This window comes from Ictidomys tridecemlineatus, chromosome X (assembly GCF_052094955.1).
Source record: "Ictidomys tridecemlineatus isolate mIctTri1 chromosome X, mIctTri1.hap1, whole genome shotgun sequence".
Lineage (NCBI taxonomy): Eukaryota > Metazoa > Chordata > Mammalia > Rodentia > Sciuridae > Ictidomys > Ictidomys tridecemlineatus.
Window position 1 is genome coordinate 75,210,523 of NC_135493.1, and position 19,099 is coordinate 75,229,621.

A 19,099-nucleotide genomic window follows, 5' to 3' on the forward strand; every position below is an offset into this window, starting at 1 on the left:
GAGGCATCTTTCTGCTTGTGTCTTGCCTGTGCCTCTTGAGATTCAATATTTAGCTAAACTTTTGTTAAAAAAATATACACACACACACACACACATATTAATACATTGACTTATTCCAAAAAGATGTTAAGGTGGCTTACGAAGATACACCAGATGCTTGGAGAGAGCCAAAATTAGATATAAGGGAGAAAGATCAGGCAAAGAAAAAACATGGGTAACTTGTGAAGAAGTAATAACAAAAGGTAAATGTCAGGAAGTCCGCACTTGATAAATGTGGGTCCCAAATGTGGCTTTATATAAGTCACAGATAGGGCTGGGGGTAGCTCAGTGGTAAAGCACTTGCCTAGCATGCTTGAGGCCCTGGGTTCAATCCCCAGCACTGCAAAAAAAAAAAAAATCACAGATAAAAGCAAAACAACTGCTTAATAGAAGTGTTCCCAACCTTGAGACTAAAATTCTGCTTTTTTTCTGGTCTCTAAAAATGATGTCATCTTACTATTCCTATCTTTTTTTAAAAAAAAAAAACATTACTGTTGCATTTAAATGATTAATACACATTTTTAGTGATGGCAAAATGTTAGAATACTATGCAGCTTTAATATAAGGTGACCATATTAAATGAAAAATGTTAGGTGCAGAATAGTGTTACAGTATGATGCCACCGTTGAATTTCCTGCACAGAACATTTCTGGCAGGGTGCCCAAGATAAAGAACTAGGGGTCAAGGAGATTTTCTTTTCCCTGAATTCCCTTTTGTTCTCTGAATACCATACATATGCATTAATTATTCAAAAGTATTTAAAATGAGTAACACATATACACTAGAATGATTAGAATAGAAACATAAAAATATAGAAAAGAAAAATCTTGATAGAATTTTTAACATCTAGATCTGATTACTGTTAACCCTCCCTATTTTTAGGCAGCCTATTTCCCATATAAGTCAGTACAAACTTTCTTCAGGGCAGTTTGGCAGTATGTTTGAAAGACTTAAAACTGTGTATATTCTTTGACCTGGCAATTCTACTTTTAGAAATGCCTACTGAGGAGGCTGGACGTGGTGTTGCATGGCTGTTATCTGAGCAGCCCCAGAGGCTGAGGCAGGAAGATTGTGAGCTCAAAGTCACCCTCAGCAAGGGCAAGGTGCTAAGCAACTCAGTGAGAGCCTGTCTCTAAATAAAATACAAAATAGAGCTGGGGATGGGGCTCCGTGTTCAAGTGTCCCTTAGTTCAATCCCCAGTACCAAAACAAGAAAGAAAGAAAAAAAGCATACTAAAGAAATAATCAGACAAGTGCCCAAAGATGCATATACAAAAATGTATATCAAAATGTTGGTTGTATCTGATTGCAGTGGCACATACTAATAATCCCAGAAACTCAGGAGACTGAGGCAAGAGGATTGCAAGTTTGAGGCCAGCCTAGGCAACTTAGCAGGACCCTATCTCAAAATAGAAATAGAAAGTTCTGGGAATATATGTCAATGGTAGAGCACCTACAGAATGCAGAACATTCTGCATACCCTCTAATAGGGGATTGGCTCAATAAATTATCATCTGTCATGACATAGTGGAGCACTGTGCAGCTATTGAAAGCAAGGATGGAAATTTCTGTTTACCAACAGGCCTTTCAGACTATATTAGTAGTAGTCTTGTTGGTATACTTTCTCAGGGTCCTATACCCCTCTTTCATTGCAGTTATTATGGTTTAACTATATATGTATTTGTTTGTTTATTTATTTATTTATTTTTGGTATTGGAGATTGAACCCAGGGATGCTTAACCACTAAGCCACATCCCCAGCCCTTTTTTATATTTCATTTAGAGATAGGGTCTCACTAAGTTGCTTAGGGCCTAAGTGGCTGAGGCTGGCTTTGAACTTGTGATCCTTCTGCCCCAGCCTCCCAAGCTGCTGGGATTACATGCGTGCACCACCAAGCCCAGATGTGTGCTTATTTAATATCTATACACACACACACACACACACACACACACAGAGAGAGAGAGAGAGAGAGAGAGAGAGAGAGAGAGAGAGAGAGAGAGATGGGCAGGTCCATGAAGCCACCTTGAAAATTACACCATGGGCATTACAATGTTGTAGTAGTCATTATTCTTCACCGCTACTCACTCTCAGAAGAAGAGCTACCAGTCTTACTGAAGAGTAATTTGTGGATTTTTTTTTTTTTGGTCGGGGGGAGTTACTATGTACTAGGGATTGAACCCAGGGGTGCTTTACCACTGAATTACATTCCCAGTCCTTTTTATTTTTGATTTTGAGACAGAGTCTTGCTAAGTTGCCCAGGCTGGCCTCAAACTTGATATCCTGCTGCTTCACCCCCCAACTCACCCAGTAGCTGGGATCATAGGCTTGTAACACTGCACCCAGCTTGAAGACTAGTTTTGACAGAGCAGTGAAAATTGTTAATGTTATTAAATCCTGATCCTTGAGCTCATGCCTTTTTAATATCCTGTGTGACCAAACAGGAAGAACACATAAAGCACTTTTGCTACATGCTGAGTATGGTCATCTCTGGAAAAGCACTGAGCCATTGTTTGAGGTGTGAGCTCAATGGGCCTCTTTTTTTCATGACATATTTTTAGTTGAAAGAACGACTGAAAGGCAAACTGCAGTTAGTCAGACTTGGGTATTTAGCAGACATTTTTCTCCAAGATGAACAAAGTGAGTCTGTGCTTCAAAGAAAAGAGCTGACCCTATTTGTTACCAATGAAAATTTGAACTTGCAAATGAAAACTTAAATTTTAGAAAACTTATTTCTGCTATTAGGGGCTTGACATTTTTCCAGTATTAAGGCTATCTCTGCCTGCCCCTTCATTCTCAAGGACCTCTTGGGATTCTCAAGTCCCCATTCCAGAAAATCCAGAATTCCAAGACTGCCTCCCTGGCCTGCCTTTCTAGGACTCCACGCAGGAGAGAGTGCATGCACCACCTTTGTCCACCACAGATCTCCTTGGTCTGCATCTCAGGGAGCTTCACAAATGTTGTACTGATGCATCAGGAAGTCTGCCATCATGGAGCAAGGCAGACACACGAAAAGCCATAACACAAACCTTTCATATCATTGCTCTCCTTTCTTCCCATTTTCCTCACTCAATCTGGACCATCTTATCTGCCCATGGGTTTCATACATAGTCCTGAGAACTGATGACATCTCCATTTAAATGTCTAGCTCTGACCTCCTCTGAGCTTCCCATCATGGAATGCCACTGCCTTCTGGATACACGCACCATGTCCAAGCCAAGCTCTGACCTCACCATCCCAACAATGCTCTTCCAGGGCTTCCTAATTTGGAGAGTGACACCATTAGTTTAGTGGCACGATCTGTTCTTTCTCTCCAGCCACCCACTTCACATCAGGGCAGGCCCTCATTAATTCTCACCTGAATCCCTTCCACAGCCCCCCGACTTCTCTCCTGTCCTCTCTCTAGTCAGTCTTCCACATTGTAGCTCCCATGTGGATTTTTAAGTCACTCTCTCACCTGGCAGCTTCCATGACTCCCTAACTCCTCCTTCAAGATAAAATCCTAACTCTTACTTACAGTATTTAGGGTCTTCGTAGTATAATCTCATCTGCCTCTTTTTCTGCCTGATTACATCAAATTACTTCTTTTTTCCCCAAACACCAGCAACTTTCATACATTTACATTCTTGATCAAAATGACCTCTGCCTAGAATGTCCTCTCTCCAGTCCTCATTTTATTGGCAAATGTCATTTCATTCTTTAAAATCTGCTTTCAAGGGACTGGGGTTGTGGCTCGGAGGCAGAGTGCTTGCCTAGCTAGTGTGAGGCACTGGGTTCAATCCTCAGCATCACATTAAAAAAAAATAAAAGTAAAGGTATTGTGTCCATCTACAACTAAAAAATATTTTTTTTAAAAAAACAAACTAGTTTCACATCATCTTTGTTTTTTTCTTTTTGTTCTATTGGGGATTGAGCACAGGGCCTCAAGCATGTACATACTAGGCAATCACTCTACCACTAAGCTACATTCCCAACACTTTTTAAAATTTTTATTTTGAGACAGGTCTTGCTAAGTTTTCCAGGCTGTCCTTGAATTTGTGATTGTCCTGCCTCAGCCTCTGGAATGGCTGGGATTATCAGCATACACTACAGTGTCCTTCCCCTATCAACTTTTCTTAGTGCCCTCCCTTTCCTCTGATAGAAGAAATTCAACTCTGGTATTGGCAACCAGCAATGAATGGATTTGGATGGCTGGGAAATGAAACTGAATTGCATCAAATGAGGACTGGAGCCCTTGAGGTTTCAGAATTGGAGCTGATGCCTAAAGGGAATCATCTTAAAAGTAACTAACATGGGCTAGGGATATAGCTCAGAGATAGAGTAATTGCCTAGCATGCACAAGGCCCTGGGTTTGATCCCCAGTACTGCAAAAAAAAACATCAAAAGTAACTAAGACTTACTAAGCACTTACTATGTACCAGACCTTGCTATATGCAAATTATATGCTTTCTCCTCTCATCCCTCTAGCAATTCTAATCAGCATTATGCTCACTTTGGAGATGAAGGGGCTGGGACCCAGAGTCACATCAGTGCTTTCTGGTCTTCGGTAATGGCAATTTGTCAATCTGCTGCAGAATACTTTCTTGATATAAATGGCAGAATAGGGACAGCATCTAATATCCTTTGCAATTATGTCTCTTCTTCTCACAAAGGGAAAACAAGTACATTTGGCTTTGGAAGCATGAGGCCAAGTGGTTAGGCACAAAGGCAGTAACACCAACTCAAGTCTAGCTGTGTGATCTTGAGCCAAATCTGTAACCTCTCTGAGCTTCAACTTCCTAATGCATGCAGTGGGGATAATAATAGCTCCTTTGCTGGTTTATGGTACAGATAAGATATGAGAAATGTAAAAGAATCCAGCACAGCTTAGGTACATAAGAGGGGCTTAGAGCATGATTCACTTTCCTGCCTCCCTAGTACCCATAGAAATAAGTGTGGTATGATGATATTCACTGTACATCAGAAGTCAAGAGAGCTGTGCTCTAACCCTGACGCCACTAAGGCTGTGCAACTTTCAGCAAGTCCCTTTCCCTCTCTGGTCTTCGTTTTTTTTCCTACACTTGTAATGGAAAGGAGTTTTGTTTTACAACAGTTTAATGTTTTTATTTTTTCTCACTAGCTAGCCACTTCAAAATGAAAACAGGAGGGACTGGGGGTGCAGCTCATGGCAGAGCACTTGCATGGCATGTGCAAGGCCCTGGGTTCCATCACCAACACTGCAAAAAAAAAAAAAAATAGAAAGAGGGGAAAAAAAAAAAACCTACCCGGGAAGAACCTGGAAAAAAGTCAGGTCATGCCAACCTATAGTGCTGTGTTTTGTGGCATTTAGGCATCTGAGGAAAAAGTTACTGAAGACACAGGCTTTGGAGTCTGGTGACCTGGAAGGGAACTCAGGGCTCCTTATCAACAGACACAAAACCAGCTACTCCCTCCCACCCAGCCTGTGGGGAAATGCCCCCACAGGCTTGGGCCTCTCTGCCAAGACAGGCCTTGAGCTGATTCAGAGGCCCAGCTGCCTGTTGCCATGGCAACATTCCAGTGCGCTTTGCATAGTGACAGGGATGCTAGGCTTTGCTAACAAAGTGCTCTGTAAAGGACTTCATGTCTTTGGCAGGGACAATTCCGCCTTCTTTTTCACACGAATAACTCTGGGGGCTGTAGGAGGGATTTGGCAAGTTATTTCCCCTGTCTTGGCCTGCACCCTTGGGCTTTCCTTGAAGGCACAAGTTGGCAGCTCTTTTTCTATTTCCAAATATACCATCACCACCCTCCTTCTGTCCACTCCCCCTCCAAAGAAAGAATGGTTTTCCCTTATCTAGAACTAGGCTGAACTCAGAATATTTATGAAAATGGGAGGAATGGATGGTGCTAATCACTTATATACCCTTGGCTTATCACAGGGTCAAATAGTCCTCCATCCCTTTTCCTTTGTTAGGAATGCCCAGGGATTTTTCAGGATTGAAACAGGAAGACCCTGTAGTGTCCTGGTGAATGATTCCTTGGAGCAGGAAATGGAATTCAAATTCTGAGAACACTGGGAAGGAAGCCAGGGGCCCTGGGTGAATCCTGCTTTCATCATTTACAAGCTATGTGATCTTAGGCAAGTTTATTGAACCTTGGCCTTGGTTTCCTCATATGGGCAATGGGGAGGATAATAGAGACTTTGCATTACTCTAGGATTGTGATGAGGTTTAAATATGTATCTTGCTTGCCTTTTTCTCCATTTTTCCTTTGCTCTGATCCTAGTCTGTCATGCCAATATAATAACTTCCTGACTTTGCCATTTCTATTGGATTACCCTCCATCCCATCATCCTCATAGAAGACATATAGAACATGTAGAACATTTAAGTCATACCCTAGGGCTAGGGCTGTAGTCCAGTGATAGAGCACCTACCTAGTGTGGGCCAGGACCTGGATTCCATCCCCAACAGTTAAAAAAAAATCACATCCTGTCACTCCTTAGCTTTAAAATTCTCTAATGGCTTCCTATTGCACTTCAAATAAAGCCCACCCTTCCCCCCTCAACTTCCTCCACTCTAGACATGCTGGCCACCTTTCCATTTCTCAAAGATACTGATGTTCTGCTTCTCGACTCATGGACTTTACACTCTTTGTTCTCGCTGCTGACTCCTTCTGCTCAGTTTTCACTCAGAGATACCTTCTCCAACCAGTCAACCAAACTTGCTTCTCACACCTCCTTGGCCCTCAATAGCATATCACCATGCTGATTTCCTTCCTAGCACTTCTCACACTGATTTCCTTTCTAGCATTTCTCACTTGCTTTGCTTACCCCAGCCTACTTCCTATTTCCCAAATGGCCCTGCCCTTCCTGACCTTTGGAGGCATGTGCATTACCAAACCTGGGAGGGTTTCCTTTGCAAGTCTCTAGCCCTGCCTTGATTGTTTGCATATTTGGTTACAGTTTGTCTCCTCTGCTTGGATTGTAAATTCTGTACTTCTGCTTCATTTATCTTTTTACACCTCCCAGTGCCCAGCACAGTGCCTAGGTATAATAGGATCAATAAAATCTATTGAATGAATAAATGAGACAGGCAGAGCATTGAGAACAAAGCTTGAAAGATAATAGAGCACAATATATGTTTATCCCTTTCTTTTTGACTCCTATCATTTGGCTATAATGCACTCCAAATGCCTCCAAAGCAAAGGATGCATCATTTACCAGGGTGCAGGAAAAAATATTAGAATTTCTATTAACACTCATTTTTATCACATCTTATTTTCATGTTTGTGTTTTATAAATTATAAAACTGATAGCACATTATTCCATGTCTCTACTTTATAAATACACATATTTTAGAATATAGGCTCAAAAATACTTGGAGAGCAGAGGCAAACAGGAAGACTGTTGGCAAAACGTAGCCTCCAGGTAGATTGATTTGGGCTAGCAAAGAGATTTCTTGGTTGGCAGTTGAGTGCCTTGGGAACTGAATTGGGGCTGGGTAGTAGGCAGATTTCACATCTCCCCAACTCCTTATTGCTACCTTGACCTACTTCATAAATTCTCTGTTGTTCTTGACCTTCAGAGGCATGTGCATTTCCAAACACGGGAGGGTCTCTTGTGCAGACATCTAGAGAACCTTCTACACTGGACCTTAGTGCTGGTCTGTCTCCAGGCGCAAATGTGTGGTAAACACTGAAACTTGGAAGCTTGAGGTAACCAGAAAGGTGCCTGGAATAAAATGGGTGCTCAGATAATCTGAGAATGTACTTGTTGACTCATTTCAGTTCATTAGAAAACCCTTGAGCCAAGAGGAGCCTCAGGGAGCAATTGGGTTCATAAGTTTTACTGCCCATATAGAAACTAAATGGAGCTTGGAAAGGCCAGGATCCACCCAAGGTTATGAAGCATCCAGCAAGCAGTCTTTCCCCTCTGCCTGCCTCTGCTTAGCCTCTGGGATAGATGCTTGTTTATGATCTAGACCTTGGTGGGTTACACCCCCTTGGCTTTGAACTTGGCTTGCTACTCATAGTGCCAGCTCTCAGAAGGTACTCTTTCTTACTAAGAAAAGAGCCAAAAAAATAAAATATGTCCCAATTTTATATCACAATTCTATAACCTCCTGCCTCTTGCAAACCCACTTTATACATACCTGCACCTACCCCTTCTCTGGATATTAATAACATCAGTGCCCTTCTTGTCACTTTGGTTTCAAATACAAAATGTTCAACTTCTCTTGAGTGAAGATTTCTAGGTGTCAGACATCTTTTTAAATGTAATTATTGTGTGTGTGTGTGTGTGGTACCAAGCATCAAACCCAAGGGCACTTAACCATTGAGCCACACCCCGAGCCCTTTATTTTATTTAAAAAAAATGTTTTTAGTTGTAGATGGACACAATAACTTTATTTTATTTATTTGTTTTTATGTGGTGCTGAGGATCAAACCCAGTGCCTCACATGTGCTAGGCAAGCGCTCTACCACTGAGCCCCAGCCCCAGCATCCCCATCCCTTTATTTTTTTTATTAAATATTTTTAGTTCTCAATGGATCTTTTATGTAATATATTTATTTACATGTAGTGCTGAGAATCAAACCCAGGGCCTCACACATACCAGACAAGTGTTCTACCACTGAGCCCCAACACCAGCCCCTATTCTTTGAGACAAGATTTCAATAAGTTGGTTAGGGAAGTTGCTGAGGCTGGCTTTGAACTTGTCATTTTCCTGCATCAGCCTTCCAAACCACTGGGATTACAGGGGTGCGTCACTGTGCCCAGCAATTTTAAATGTACTTTTTATGGGCAAATGATATATATACCAAAAAGGGCACACAATGATGAATGATCAGAATCTACACATCCATGTACTGCCCCCCCCCCAGGTCAAAGAGCGACCATGACCAACTGGGATGACAGAAGCCCTTTTCAAAGCAGTTTTTAACTACCATTGCAGCTCTTTTGTCCTATAACAAAAAACAAACATAGTGTAATCCAATTTACACATTCCAAATTATTTTTCTTTAAGCCAACTCATTTAATTCTGCCTCAAATATTCAAGAAATTAAACTTTTCATGCACTTGGCTTTTTCTTCTAGTTGTGATTATAGTCTAATATGCATTAGAATAAATATATAACTGTAAAGCTTAAAATTATCATCTAGTATCTCTAAAGTTCTTCCTCATACTGTCAGCTAGTACCACTAGCAAAATGTATACCACATTTTGGGAAACAGTGTACTGTGAGAATTGGCACAAGGGGTAGGCCATTTGCTTTTAGGAATATATAAAAGACTTTGAGCCAGACCCAGAAGCATATGCAGTAGACCTGAAATCAATGGAGAGGATATGGCCATGTAGAGATGAGTTCAGTTCTGGCTCCAAGGCTCCAAGAAAGCATCATAGAGAAAGGGATATTTGGGAGAGTCTTTTTTATTTTTATCTTTTGCAGTATTAAGAATTGAACCCAGGATTTCTACCACTGAGCTATATCCCCCACCCTTTTCTTAAATATTTTTATTTATTTTTATTTTTAAAATTTATTTTATTTTTAATGTTTTCATTAGTGCATTATAGTATACATAATAGTGGAATTAATTTTTACATAATTAAACATGCATGGAATATACTTTGCTCCTCTTGAATACCTAGCATTTTTCCTTTCCCTTCCCTCCTCCCTCCCCCTGTTTCCTGTATTCTTCCTTTTACTCATTTATGTATTTTAATTGGAATTTTATACACATACACACATACACACACATAAAGATGGAATTCACAGTGGTATATTCACATGTGCAAATAGCATAATTTAGTCAGTTTCATTCCATAATTCCTCTCTTTTCCCATTCCTCTGCCTTCCCACTCTAACCCTTTCCACTAATCCACTGTTTTCCTTTCTGGTCTCATGAGATTCCCCAACCACACCCCCTCTTTTTTTTAACCTTACCTCTAGCTTCCACATATGAGAGAAAACAGTCAACCTTGACTTTGAGTCTGGTTTATTAAATATTTTATTTAAAGGGTCTTGCTAACTTGTTTAGAGCCTTGCTAAATTGCTGAGGCTGGCTTTGAATTTACAGTCCTCCTACCTTGGCCTCCAGAGCCTCTGGGATTACAGGCATGTGCCACCATGCCTGGCTGTTTTGGGTTTGTTGCTGTTGTTTTTTTGCTGAAACTTTTTGGAAAAACATTATAATCAAAAGTTGTAGCTGAGCTGGGTGCAGTGGTACATGCCTGTAATCCCAGTGGCTCAGGAGGCTGAGGCAGGATGATTGCGAGTTCAAAAACAGCCTTGGCAATCGTGAGGCACTAAGCAACTTAGTGAGACCCTGTCTCTAAATAAAATACAAAATGGAGCTGGGCATGTGGCTCAGTAGTCGAATGCCCCTTAGTTCATTCCCAGGTACCCTCCCTCCAAAAGTTTTAGACCCCATATTTTATGCCCTGGTGTCTCCTTTGCACTTTTATGAATGTAGGTTCACTTGGGCATCTTTTTCCAAAAGAACCCAGCTTCACCACAGTGGAAGACTTTCTTTGAATGGGATTCTTTCTTCTGAATCAATTTCTACAACTCTGCCCAGAAGTGGCAGCAGCTTCTTCATTGGCAGACACAGCCTTTCCAGCAATTTTTATACTTTTTAGTCCAAAACTATTCCTGAATTTGTGTAACCATCCCTTACTTGCAACAAATTGCTTGATGTTACACTTTTCAGGAGATCCCTTGCTGAAGTCTTCATATAAGCTCAATGCTTTCTGGCACTACATATACAGAAATTAGAACATGTTTTCTGTTCATGATTTCCACCCACAAATTTAATTTCTTTCACATGAATTTCTTCTTACTCTGTGGCCATGGAACACACACCTGTAATCCCAGATATTCAGGAGGCTGAGGCAAGATAAATTCAAAGTCAGTCTCAGTAATTTAGCAAGGCCCTAAGCAACTTAGTGAGACCTTGTCTCAAAATAAAATTAAACAAACAAATAAATAAATAAAGGGACTGGAGATGTGGTTCAGTGGTTGAATGCCCCTGGATTAAATCCCTAGCACCAAAAAAAAATTTCTTCTTCTTCATTTACAATTTTATGGATAAATTTGTTATTATTGTAGGTCTTAGCAACCTCAGCCTTCAACAAACTTTTTACCTTTTCACTTAAAGGAAGCACTTTCAGTTTCTCTTTAACATTTTCAGATTGCCAACATTTTCAAATTACCAACATTACTACTCTTGTGCTTTGGGGCCATTATTAAGTAAAATGAGAATTACTTGAAAATGAGCCCTGTGATACTATGACAGTTGATCTGATAACTGAGATGGCTAATAGGTGACTAACAGAGCATACAACCTGGATACATTGGACTTATGTCACTGATGCAGTGGATTAGGATAGTGTAAGATTTCATTATGCTACTCAGAATCTGAGGTACAATCTAAAATTTATGAATAGCTTATTTCTAGATTTTTCCACCTACTCTTTCTGAACCTTGGTTGATCACAGGAAACAAAAACTTCACAAAGCAAGACTATAGATGGTGCAGGGGGAAACTACTGTAGCTTACAAGTTATGCATTTTTATCCCATTCTTAGTATATAGAGGAAGAAAAATTGAGGCTGGGGATGCTAAGTAATTAGTGCAAAAGTTTCCACAGGTAGAAATGGCAGAATGAGGATCTGAATTCAGGTTTCTCTGACTAAAAAGCCTTTCCCTGATCACTTTACCATAATGATAAATCACAGGGATGAGATAAGAATAGAATGGGGAGCCCAGATTGAGTGGGCAGAGGAATATGTTCCAGGAAAAGAAAGAAGGTTAGGAGGTAAAATGGTGCTGGTTCTGAGTATGGACTAGAGATCATGGCCTTGACATTTTAGACAATAGATCAGTGTAAGGTTCCAAACAGTAGGGTGATGATTTAGTTTAAGTTTGTAGAGCTGGCTGCTATGTGATGAACAGATTATAGGATGAAGGAATAGAAGCAAGGAGTCCATTTAAGAAGATGTTCATTGCGTAGTCCAGGAGAGAGAAAATGGTGGCTGGGACCAGGGTGACAGAAGTGGAAGTGAAAGTAAGAAGTGCTCATATTTGACAGTTCTAAAGGACAATTTTCAAGGCTCACTGAATGGATGGGGAGGGGGCAAAGACAGTGTTAAAGATGTCTCAAAGCATTCCTTGTCTACTTCAGATGATAAAGAGGGATGTGCTGGGAGAAAGAACTGAATTTGCAAGTAGGTAGACAGTGGTCCTGTGTCCTCAGCTTTCTGTTACTATAATGGCATACCTGAGATGATTAACATATAAAGAGAAACAGTTTATTTCATCTCTCAGTTTAGGAGATTCTAGTCCATGATTTAGTGTCCCCATTGCTTTTGGACCTGTGACAAGGCAGAACACTTCATGGCAGAAAGAGTGCATGGTAGAGCAAAACCACTCACCTCATGGCCAGAAAGTGAAAGAAAGAGAAGGAGATAAGGTTTCTGCAATCCTCTTTAAGGACATGTGTCCAATGACTTGAGGACCTCCCACTAGGTCCCACTTTCAGAAGGTTCCATTACCTCAGAAGCTTTTGACACATGGAGATCAATCATTTAACACATGGCCTTGGTGGGTGGTGGACATTTGAGATCCAAAATAGCAGGTTCAAATGCTGTCTGCCTCATGTACTAGTTGGGCTCATTTAGTCAAGAAGGGGCTTGTGTGACCCCCATTGACAAACAAAGCACAGAGCTGAGAAAAACTGCAAAAGTATTTACTGACATTGATGCTTGAGAAAAGAAAGCTCCAGGGACAAGGGGAGGGGTTATCAGGGCTCCAGTATAGCTTATAGAAAGGAAGAGGCAAGAATGTGGGAAATGAAGTACCAAATCCCTATATGAGAAGAAAAGAGAGAGGAATGATGAGGTAAAGAGGATGCAGGGAGAAAAGCCTGCTATTCTCTTGTTTTTTTCCTCAGCAAACAACTTGCGCATATGTAAAAGACCAATGATAGAAGTCAATGGGGACCTTGGCTAAGCTGCCTCCCCTTTCTTAGCCTCTATTTGGGTATCTGTAGAGTGGATTTGACTAATATCTGTTGAACAGGGCTGTTGAAAGAAGGATCTGCAATGAAGGTTTTAAAAGTGTTTTGAAGGTCTGGAGGTATAGCTCAGTGCTTTTCTTGCATGTACAAGGCCCTGGGTTCAATTCCCATCATTGAAAAAAAAAAAAAAAAAAAAAACCTTTGAGGATGGCTTCTGTTGTAGTAGTCCTGGTCATGCATTCAACTTCTTTTTTTTTTTTTCTGCATATGAGATGAGGAATGAGCTAATGGTCACAACCTGAATATACCTGGGCACTGAGTATACACGTATATTCAGGTTGTAACCATTCACTCATTCCTTATCTCTGCCCACCCATCTCCTTACTCCCCAAACACTTCCATTATCTGCCTATTCCTATTCAAGTTTCCTCACCTGGTCCCTGTAAATATAATCCAGGGTCCCAACTGTACATCCTCATTGAATGAGATTCTGTTTTGACTTTCAGGATGTCCTACACATTCTATATTCATCGTAGGATGTCATAGCTCTGTCTTTTCCAGTAATTGTAAGCTTTTTTTCAGTCTATATTTATAACCTTAAACCTACCAAGACACATATCCAGGACCTATCACAAGTGGATAAGAGTACAAGGACCAAATAATCCCCAAACTTCAGTTATTTGTTTGTCACTTTTGAGGTTTTTGCCATGTTCACTAATCCATGATTTTTACCACATTCATAAATCTCTTTTTCCTAAGACTTCACTCCTAGCCTTTCCCATTTCCTCAGAGATTATTATTTCCTAAGTCCTCTTTTCTGGCCTCAAGTTGGTCTCCCTAGAGGCATCCTGCCACATTCCACAGTGAGCTAAAAAGCCCATGTGAAGGTCACGCCATCCTGTGATTTCTGTATATAATTATGTCTCTTTTGCTAGGCTAGAAGAGCTTGATGTAATAGTTTGACAGACGTTTATAGAATTGTTGAAAGAAACTGAAGAGACCCTTGAAAGCTAGGGGCTCAGCAGGAGGGTTCCTAGTAAGAGTAACATTCTCTGTAGTTACTATTATGCCCTTCCCCTTTCTGTTTCTGGCTAACTCTTCTCTATTCTGCATGACTCAGTCCCAAGTGTCATTTCCTCTGGGAAGTATCTCCAGCCCATTCAGACTGAAGAAGTTTTTCTCTGATACTCCCTGAACATTGTTGATCCTTCTCTGAATTGTCATGACCTGTGGATGTGTTGGTCACCCCTCCTAGATGGTAACTTACACCTCTTTTCCCCAACACTAGTATAGAGCCTGGCTAAGAAGATCCCTGGGAACTGTTGACAGAATTACTACATGACTGGGTGGGTGAGCTTGTGGATGGATGGCCAGATGGAACTCACTTTAGATCTCTTGCCCCAAAGTCAGAAAGCTCTGCTTCAGTCTGCCAGGCTGAAGTTCTAGCTGGACACACAGCTGTGTTTTATGGATATGGCTATGACAGACATCCCCTGTCCTCATGAGTGCGAGTCTAATGACATCAGCACTGAGCAGTGCCAGACTCGCCTGAGTAAATGAAGTCACTTAAGGCTGTCTAGCTTGGGCAGAGTTGATTCCAAGAGCTGTAGCTCTTGTTCACTGCCACGTTGTTGGAGCTGGAACAGGCTGCTGAGCCAGCACCACCTGCCCCTTGTCACTTATCCCGCAGGGCTGCAGCACGAGTGGCAAGCAGCTGCGTGTGCGTGCGCGAGAACGAGAGTGCGCATGCGCATGGATTTACTGTGGGACTTGGAAGAAGCCCTCTCATTGGCTGCTGAGGGTCCCAGTTTCAGTCTGTGAATCTCTGGGCTGCTAGCTCTTCCCTCCCCTGGGAAGGCAAGGCAGGCAAGGGAGGGGAGAGTGGAGTGAGGCTTCAGGTGTGTCTGACAAGAAAGCAGGTACGCGCATTGGGCGTTCCTGAGGCATTTGGCTGTGCTAGTTCCAAACCTGCAGCCTGGCAGCCTTGTGCTCTGCCCAAATTTCTCCAGGTTTCTATCAGGACCAGAGCCCAGAGCCCATTGGCAGCTGTCACTTACAGAACTGGATCCGTCCCCCAGTGGAACAGGGAGCTGTGTCACTTAGAATTCCTGGGTAGCACATTCCTTCACTGGTCCCTGTCACACTCCCGGATTAGGCTCTGTTATTGGCCCCTCGCTCCTCCAAGCTTCTGCAGACCGAGCAAGGGAGCGGCGGCAGGAATGACAGCGCTGAGAGCAGAGGCAGCCAGGGACGGTGAGGGCGGGCAATTCAGTTCGTGGAGGGTGCCCAGGCTGGCTCTGCATGCAGAGGCATATGAGGAGGGGTCTACACTCGGGGCTCGCTAGGGTTCCTTTTGGAACCTGGGCTGCTCGACCTGAGTGAAGCACTGAGCAGGGGGGAGGGGAAAAGGGAGGGGAAGAGAGAAAGAGAGGGGGAGAGAGAGAGAGACTGACTGAGAGACTGACTGAATGACTGACTGAGAGAAGCTCCTAGCAGGCTTTAGTCCAAGGGAGAGGATCAGGTCTGGACAATTCTGAGGCAGTGGCACAAGTAGGATTTAGAAGAGCCATGTGTGAGAGAAGCAAAGCTGAGGTGATGTAAGCACCTGGGGAGGAGCACAGGCGGAGGAGGAGGAGGAGGAGGAGGAGGAGGAGGAGGAAAAAGAGGAGGAGGAGGAGGAGGAGGAGGAGGAGGAGGAGGAGGTGGTGGTGGTGGTGGCGCCGGCGGCAGCCGCGGTAGCTGCCAGTCCAGAACAGAATGATGGGCAACTCTCACCACAAGCAACCGAGGAGTAAGAGCCAAAGCAGGATGCATTCAGCAACAGGTACTCTCTTCCTTTCCCTCCTTTTTTCTGGGGCTCCTTCAGCCAGGGCCTCCCCCCACCCACCTCGCTGCTGCCGCGCTGCAGGGCCCCTGACCCTTGGCGCGACTTGCAGGGGCTGGCAGGGGGCGGGGAGAAAGTCTGAGGGAGATGCGGTGAACTCCCAGCTCCCCTGCTCTCGTGCCAGGCTGAATTGCATAAGTCTGAGCTCCCTGAGCTGGCAGGAGCTGGCTCCTTCTCCAGCAACCCCGTGTAGCCTCTGGAGGGTGGCTGGAGTATCTGGGAAGTGAGCAACGTGCCAATGACTGAAGTTTATCGCTAGGACTGTGATTTCTCGCTGGATCCAGTAGGCAGAGTCTTGGAACCATGCATGGCTTATCCTTTACAAGCCTCCTTTGTTATTCAAACCTTCGCCTCTCTGCAGCCCCCATGCTCGCCCCGCACTTGTACACCTACACCTCTCCTGGCTCTTTACATCCTATGCTGCATGCACAGAATGATCCAGACAAATTCTTGCTGTGTAATGCCCTGCCCCCCATCTCCCTGCCCCAGCCCTGGCAGAGCTCTTCTCACTGCATGGACAAGAGCATTGGCCAGCCTTGAGTTTTTTGCCCTCCTACCCCTTGATATATTCTGCTTTGCCCCTTGGGCCCCTTCAGACATGGGCTCAAGGGTGCTGACATAGTTTTCCCCAACAACTTCTTCTTGGATGCTCACAGTATGTAAATTGGGGTCTAAAGACAACTTTTCTTAGTTCACCTTTGTAAGGTGGTGCAAGAAGGACATGGTAGCAACTTCACTTATTCCATTCACCCTGGCACCTACCTCTTGGCCCTCAGAAGCACCTTTGATCACTACCCTGGGTCAGGCCTCATGTACTAGGACCAGTGCACTTTCTCTCCATGCTCTCCTTCCTCTTCCATGGTGTTCTCTCTTTCTTCTCAGAGGCCTTCCTCACACAGAGTCCTGGAGAAGCCCAGAATTCCTTTTCTGATCATTTGGGAAATTCTCATTCACCACTGAGGCCAGTGGAAAGGAAGGAAAAGTTTTGCCAAGTTTAACTCAAGTTTATCATAAGAAAGCAATAAATGAATTGGTGTTTTGCTGAAAGCATGCCATGCTCAGGTCCCAAGGGTTGCCTCTGCTTCTTCTTGGGGACTCAGCTGGACATGCACTTGAGAGCAGTTGTCTAGAGCCAACCAGTCCTGGGGTAGGGGGCATCACATGGTGTCAGGGAGAAGGAAACTACAGGAAATTCACTTTGGGATGTGCTGGCAGACTGGGTAACAACTGCTGGGGTCCACCTGTCAGAACACAGCTTTGTTTGGCTTCCTGAGTGGGCTGAATTTGGGTTCCTGTGGTAGACTGAGCCAAGGACAGATTCTGATGAAGTTTCTTTGGACTCTTGGGGGAACACAGTCCTCTAAAGCCAGTATTAGTAGGTGAATGGTACCTCATAACATCCTGCTTCTCTGCCAGGGAACTGGAGGCTTCAAGCCTTACTGGTGTTACCCAGCGATGCTCTTTGCAGCCTTATCTGGGAACTTGAGGATAACTTTCCACATACTTGCTGGTGTGGCAGCTTGGGACAGTCAATGGCTGCTGCCATTTCTTAGAAGTTGCTTTGTATCTTCAATGGCAGCTCCAATCCAAAGTCATCCTGGAGGCAGCAGCTATGGGAACAGTCTCTGGTAGCAGGAAGAAGTGGCCTCATGACCACTTCTCCTTTCCTGTCCCTTCCATCTCCTGGCCTTCACCCCCAGCACAATGTCTTCTCTATCACATCCCTAGGCAGTCCCAGAGTCCCTAGTAGAGCACTCACTCCCACTGGACTAACTTAGAGAAAAACAATGGTTATCCTCCTATCTACCAACTGCCCATAGGATGGTCAAAGATGGAAGACAAACCAGGTATGGTGGCACATGTCTGTAATTCAGCTAATCAGGATTCTGAAACAGGAGGATATTGAGTTCTATGCCAGCCTGAGCAACTTAGACCTTGTCTAAAAATAAAAATAAAATAAAAAGTGCTAAAGATGCAACTCAATGGTAGAGTGCCTGCCTAGTGTGCACAAGGCTCTGGGTTTGATCTCCAGCACCAGGAGCAGGGGCTGGGGGTGGAAGGGAGGGGCAACCACTGGAAATAATCAGCTCTTGGTCTCAAGGAGAGAGTGACCCTGACTATGGGATATATTTCTGTCCTGCAGTAACTAGGAAAGGCTTTGTGGATGAAGAAGCATTTCTTCCTTTGCCCACCCTTTTATGTAAATATCCTTTCCTCAGAGTTCTCTTAGGCTTGTGACTTTTCTCTATACCCTCTCCCTTAGCAGTGCAGGCCACACCTGAGGAGACTACCTCTATAAGCATGGCCTCCAGATCTCTCATTGCTGCTCAGACTAACATGGCCAACTTCTCCATCTCCACCTGAATGCCCCACAAGTATCTCCCACTAAACTGAGCATATCCTGTCCCCTTTCTCTCTTCCATTTTCTTTTAACAGCACTACTATTTTTCTAGTAACCCAGACTAGGAACTTGGGAATCATGTTCACTTCTCTCTCTCCCTCACCTCACACCTACAATTTTAACTCATTCCTTCACCCAGCCATTTATTCATTTGACAGTTATTGAGACTCCCTCTGAGACACAGTTACTCCTCTTCTTATTCCACTGCCAGCATCTGAGTTGAGACCTTTATCCACTCTTGCTTATTCTTAAACTGGCTCCTTGCCCCAACATTTGTCCTTCTAGCCATGCCTAATACAGCAACCAATGATCTCCCCGGCACTCTCTTGCTGTGAACCCAAGCCCTGTTAATTTGGGTCTAGTGGGTCAAGATTGTTTCCCAGGTATGAAGTGGATCCCAGGAGGCCCAGAAGATCACTGTAAATGGTAGAGAGAAAACTCTTCTTACCTTTTAAGGTTCTGTTATATTAATACATATTTTAAAAATATAGCTAGTATATCAAATATACAGATTCTCATATATATTTTTATTAGGAAAAGGTTAAGTGTTTTTAAAGTCTTTTTGAATAAAATAATTAAATAGATAGTAGTACATGTGGTACATGAGAATGGCAAAGGTTGAAAAACTGAAACAACAGTGCTTGAGGTTTGAGAAGCACCAATTACTAAGGTAAAGTGGGTGTTCCTTAATCATTTTTAGAGACCTGTGACCAGACTCTGCCTAATTCTCCAGCCTCACTTGCTATCACATCTCACCTTGAAATGGATGGTCTAGCCATATTGAATGACTTGTGGTTCTCCAA

General features: G+C 43.1%; 1 protein-coding gene across 7 annotated transcripts in view; it reads left to right on the forward strand.

The window, feature by feature from the left end:
• Positions 1–19,099, forward strand: part of Nhsl2 (NHS like 2) — a 289,493-nt gene that overhangs the window by 178,957 nt on the left and 91,437 nt on the right. For 2 of the 7 annotated variants that reach the window (XM_040281926.2, XM_040281930.2), the window contains exon 1: positions 15,729–15,835. The exons of the other annotated variants lie outside the window; for them this stretch is intronic. In XM_040281926.2, the coding sequence (XP_040137860.2) occupies positions 15,769–15,835 (67 nt within the window). In that variant the 5' untranslated portion in view covers positions 15,729–15,768. Of the gene's footprint in view, positions 1–15,728; positions 15,836–19,099 lie in introns of those variants that run through there. 7 annotated transcript variants of the gene reach the window in all.